The sequence below is a fragment of the Amphiura filiformis genome, chromosome 3, assembly GCF_039555335.1.
Source record: "Amphiura filiformis chromosome 3, Afil_fr2py, whole genome shotgun sequence".
Classification (NCBI taxonomy): Eukaryota; Metazoa; Echinodermata; class Ophiuroidea; order Amphilepidida; family Amphiuridae; genus Amphiura; species Amphiura filiformis.
Genome location: NC_092630.1, coordinates 67,675,262 through 67,681,261, shown reverse-complemented (window position 1 = coordinate 67,681,261; position 6,000 = coordinate 67,675,262). Strand labels below are relative to the sequence as shown.

Below are 6,000 nucleotides of genomic sequence, written 5' to 3'. Positions count from 1 at the left end.
CTCATCAGTAAAGTAGCTGTTATCTTGATAACATTTCATACATCATTGTGACACTTGAGCACAAAATACACTTGTAGCTTATCAAGACAGGTTTAAAATATAAAATGAATACAACATACACAACCTGAAAACATTGGTGCTGAAATGGTAACTCTGCTTCAATGTGCTCTATCAAGCACAACTCTGTGCACCTATCACTATTTTTAAAGATTTTGTTGACTTTTTTTCTCCCAAAGATAAAATTTGTAAAGATTTTTTAAAAGATAAAATTTCTATTGATTTCAACTATCATAATTGTGTCACTTGCATCAGCACCCAATCCAACTGCCAATACATTGTTACATCACAAAGGCACCATTAGTTTTCATTAGTTAAGAACTAGGCACTAGTAAGTTCACTCTGCCAAACATTTGTTTGTTTTCATAATTAGTAGTAAAATGACAAAAAATAAATTATTCCATTTTTGTTATCAAAAACAGTGATTCCTATAATACAATACTTACAAATGACATAATAAACAAGTTTCATATAACACAGGAAAACATTCGCTGTTGTTGACAATAATACATTTTTTTCATAGCACTCGTTGACCCTATTTTATATACATTTTTTTTATTATTATATATATCTACATTTGGTTAAGCATAGTTTAGGTTTGCTTGTGTGTGCATGGTGCATTATACTTAGCATGTGCAAAAACAATATTACAAAGTTTACAAAGAAATGGACAGTTTATAGAAATATTATCTTTACAACATTAAAGAATACAAACTGAATGCCCATTTCACACATGTATTAAAGACTTCTGTTTCAAAAAAGTATAAAAATCTTTAGTACTTATAAAACCAACTCTCCTTCTAATCAAAACATTTCATCAAATAATGTCTACAGCTGACAGCTGATCTTTTCAATTAAATTAAGGTAATTCAGTTTTTACTCCCTCGCAGATTTAAAGAGGTAGACTCGACCCACTCTCTTATGTTACAACAGCTTGATTATAACATGGAACGGGTCGTTAACATTAAATGCTTATCTCTCCCACCCAATTTTGCAAAAACAATATTAGAAAGTTTACAAAGAAATGGACAATTTATAAAATATCATCTTTATCAACATTAAAGAATCTAGAATACAAACCAAATGCCCATTTCACACATATGTATTCACAACTTCTTTTACAATATGGCACAGGTCAACAAAATGAAATGCTTATCCCTCCCTCCCTCTGTCCCTTCCATTTTTTACACATAAAATGGCACTTAACATTTCATTGACACATAAGACACAACATCATTTGGTCACATAACATGCTAAAAAAGGATCTATTCTCTTTCAACAGATAAAATGTTTACAAAGAGCAAGGGTAATAATCAACTAATCAACAGAGCTATCCATCCAGCATGGGTTTCAGATTACAAGTGGACACCAAGTAACTCCAAGTAGCAGGTGCAGGTAAGTAACATAATAATCATGTGGATGCAAAATTAAACCACCTCCACATTAAATCGGTTCCACATTATACCACTACAAAATCCATTAGGGGATATGCTCTGGTCAGTCTTTTGAAAGCAAAGGGGTGAAGAAAATCAGATGCAAGTTGCATGTGTTGTTTCTTCAACAAAACTTGGTTTCATTCCACATATTTTTTTTTTCATTCAACCATTCTACCTCTTATCTTGCAGAAGTACTACGTTATGAAGATGATATCAGGACAGCATTTTAAGCCTGAGACTTTTTTGCAATACAGTACTTCCCAGCAGTTCACAATACTTTAGTAATTCAATATTGATTGTGGAATCTTCCAAGCACCTCTTAATTTATAATAATCATTTGGTGATCCACAGTTGCCCTACAGGGTGTGGTCACCAACAGACTAGTGGTCTGTTTCATATTGATGCAGCAAGCACAGTAGAACTGATTCATCTTTCTTTGGTCCTGTGCCGTTTTAGCAACAGTACTGCTCCTCTTAGTACTTCATTCATCCAAAGTACTGCTCAAAAATGGTTATTCTTCAGTTCTCACTTGTATTAACAAGTAGTAGTAGGTAGCCTACTTTTCTTTGATCAAGTCCACATACACCACCTCACTACATGAAAGCCACCAAGAAAAACCTGCTTGGGGCTTTTTGTGTTGAACCCTCTACCATTTCAACAATGTCTTATGAGGGTTACTCACTCGGTAGGCTCAAAGTTCAAAGGTTTCCAGCACCATTTGTTTTTTTTCTTAGTTATAGTAGTCTTTTTTTGTTTTGCAGCAGTTTAAGACTCCATAGGAGTGTCGTTGTGTACTAAACAGTTGATTCGCTACTGCTAGTGTTGCGGCTGTGATGGCTCTGCTGGCTGTGTTGGCTGGAGTTCCCAGAGTCAAATTCACTCTCCATGAAAGTGTGGATGGGAGCATCTCCAAGGGCATCTAAATCCAGGTATTCCTGAAAGACAAGCACAGAAAGGGAATGATTGAAAATGGATTAAAATCTCTACAGTTAACAGTATCAATGCAACATGCAATTTCTGCACTGTTACAATATTATTACACATCCAAATGATTCCTGGATTTTTGTTCACTTGACGTTAAGGGAAGGGGTATGAACGTTTGGACAGTATTTATTTTGGGACATTAGAGCACATCAGACATATCGAATTGCATGCTGAATACGAAGAATGTCATTCTGATATCAAATAATTTTGATTTTTGAAATTAGCAATTTAATACACATTTTATGGCAAATCATTAAAATTGATATTTTGATATTTAACAGTACTTGAAGTAAACTTTATAAATCTGATGATTTATACTCAAAGTGTATGTAGGTGGGATGAAAAGCCGACGATCAATTGAAAATTTTGACCTTTCAGTATTGAAGATATGGAAAAAACCCAAAAAAATATCTTCAATATGAAAGGTCAAAATTTTCAATTGACCGTCGGCTTTTCCTCCTGCTACATACACTTTAAGAATATATCATTAGATTTATATAATTTACTTTCGAGGACTGTTATATATCAAAAATTTGAAAAATATCAATTTTTATAATTTGTCATAAAATTTGTATTATATTGTGATTTTCAAAAATGAAAATTATTTGGTATCAGAAAGACATGCTTCGTATTCAGAATGCAATTCGATAGGTCTGAGGTGCTCTCATGTCACACAAAAAATACTGTCGAAACGCAAGAAACGCTCATTTTAGATCCCTTAACTGCTTCTCTAACCCTAACACTACTAGACCATACAAAACAATACAGCACAAAGCGACTGCAAGCATGTGCACCCCAGGTGATCCGATAGCGCAATCCACCAAGACTACATAAACACACAAATCGCTGCCCAGACAGGGTTAACACCCATGCCGTGCTGTCCCTGGTCTTACCCCTCAGACCCGAGGGGTAGGTGGTTTAAACCGGGCGAAGAAAATAACTTTTCTCTTCATTTTTCATCCTCTTAAGCAAAAACCAGTAAGGGAATTTCAGTTAAGAATGATTACTGCCACATGCACATAAAAACTGTGACAGCAGTACTGTGGTGCCCCTATCAATCAATGCAGTAGACTTTCTCTACATCAAACCAAACTATGTATTACTTCATGATATGGTTTGCTTACCTGGTTAGACGACATTGAGATGATACGAGATGTGTCTTCCACAAGCTCTGCAAAGTTAGGTCTCTGTCCTGGAGCTGTCTGCCAACACTCCCTCATCAAATGGTAACTAAATTAAAATACATGCCCCATGAGATGGTTAGAAACTTACAGAAAGGCAACTCTTGTTTAACTGTTACACAATATCCCTTGAGTAACTACTTAATTCACAATAATTTGGCTACAGGTGTAATATATTTGTTAATCTAAACATGATATGATTGTTGACTCAACCCACACATAGACCTGTTCGTTTGTGAGATACTATTCCATAATGAGAACGAGAGGCTTCTACACAACATTGATCAAATTAAAATATTCACATCACAGTTCAAATTATAATATTCACATCACATGTCTCCCATAGCACTTGACCGAGTTCATGCGTTTATCAGGGCTCCCGTGACATAGGTTTGCATTAATTTTTAAAGGCCCACATCTCCCTGCTTAATCAAAGCTTTCTGTTACACAAAGACTTCAGTTCAGTTCAGCGAGGGTAACATGCATACTAATATGCAATATAAACAATCAATATGTAAGGTACATGGTTCAAAGTATACATGAGAAAATACATACAAACAGATGAGGGACACTGCTAAACGCTGAGCGTGAGATACAGTGCCCTCGGCCTAAAATTACAAATAAGTGATAATATTGAATTAAGTACTATAAAGATTACAGGTGCTTCAGGGATTTGGTCAGTTTTTAGGAGTTGTTAAGTTGCTGACAGGACCAGATGATGCATTTCATGTGTATAGACTATTAAGTTATGCAGATGAATATTCACCTTATTTGTTAATCTTATTTTTTCATCACAAGACTATTGAATCAAATACAGAGATGACAACTTACATTTCTAGTGAACAATTCTGAGGTTGATCAAGTCGTTTTCCCGCTCTCAAGTAATCAAACATCTTCTCCACTGGTACGCTAGGATAAGGAGTACCACCTAAGGTCATGATCTCCCACAGAAGGATGCCAAAGGACCACACATCACTCTGTGTGGTGAATACACGATCAAATAGAGCCTCTGGTGCCATCCACTTCACAGGTAATCGTCCCTATTAGATCAAAACATAAGGAATATAGTTATGAATGAGAGCATGAAAATGAGCGTTACTTACTGCCTATGTGATATCAAATTCAAGCTAATTAGATGTCGTGTATGAAATTAAATGTGTTTTGAAAGTGGTGGGCTCAAAAACTGAGTGGTCTGCCACCCACCACAACCCACTGTAGCTATATAACTCATACAAAGTTTCTTGTCATTTGATTGGCCAACTACTATTGATTATTTCTGCTCTTTTTAGCGGCCAGCTGCAAAAGGACTATTTCACTCCGCGTCCATGCAATATTTATTTTTCCATTGCACGGACGCGGAGCTACATAGCAAAGCTGATAGACATGCGTTCCACCTTGACTCTGCCAATTATAGGTGCGCGTGTTGCTTCTAAAATAAATATGCATTTAGATAGCTTTTATTTGTTTTCCTGGTGATTTATAAAATTAAGTGGAAGTAAGGGAACTTACTTTAATATGAGTTATTTAAGACAAATATTATATGTTTTTATTTCCATTCGGTGAAATATGAACTGTTCCATTAAACTCGGCAAAGCCTTGTTGAATGGAACAGTCCATATTTCACCTCATGAAAATATTCTTTCCATTGAACTCATAAACATTCAATATTTGTATAATATTAAAACTATTTAGCGTCCATATTTATCCATACTTACATCAGTAGTTTTCTTGTAGAAGTCAATGTAGTGGACATCTCTAGCCAGTCCAAAATCACAAATCTTCATCATCATGTCTTCAGTGACCAGTACATTACGAGCAGCCAAATCTCTATGGATACACTGTGGGAGAGACGAGGGTGAGAAAAGAATGCAAATGAGAATTTATAACACCCGCAACTAATATTTGGCTCTTTCAGAAAGGTATGTTCACTTGCACACACCCACTGATATAGGCATATATACACACCTTTGATTTATCAGTTCTCATTATATGCCAATATTATCAGTTGGTAATTGTGTGAAGGGTCATCCAACTTGTTTCAATGCATATATTCAATGGAATCTCCTTTATATCACTCATACATAAATTCTATCATTTGATATTTTTACCATCGACCACTGCCATTTGATATATGTTACCATCCCAACAATGCTTATACGTTGCAATACACAATGAGCCACCACCCCTTGTTTAGACACAGTGTGCATTTCATGTATGTGCAGGGAAGAGACCGCTCCTTAGCACTATTTATGTGTGCGTCACCTATGGATTCGCTGATTAAGTTACTGATAAATAATATTTGTCCATCTTTCACCTAATTTTATTTTGACCATCACACTCAT

General features: G+C 35.5%; 1 protein-coding gene across 6 annotated transcripts in view; it reads right to left on the bottom strand.

Annotated features, from left to right (window-relative positions):
* Positions 1 to 1,744: 1,744 nt before the first annotated feature.
* The window catches only part of LOC140149019 (fibroblast growth factor receptor-like), a 124,223-nt gene continuing 119,967 nt past the window's right edge, over positions 1,745 to 6,000 (bottom strand). For all 6 annotated transcript variants that reach the window (XM_072171154.1, XM_072171153.1, XM_072171157.1 and 3 more), the window contains 4 exons: positions 5,374 to 5,496; positions 4,490 to 4,698; positions 3,602 to 3,707; positions 1,745 to 2,428 (listed from right to left, as the gene is read on the bottom strand). In XM_072171154.1, the coding sequence (XP_072027255.1) occupies positions 2,288 to 2,428; positions 3,602 to 3,707; positions 4,490 to 4,698; positions 5,374 to 5,496 (579 nt within the window). In that variant the 3' untranslated portion in view covers positions 1,745 to 2,287. The remainder of the gene's footprint in view (positions 2,429 to 3,601; positions 3,708 to 4,489; positions 4,699 to 5,373; positions 5,497 to 6,000) is intronic.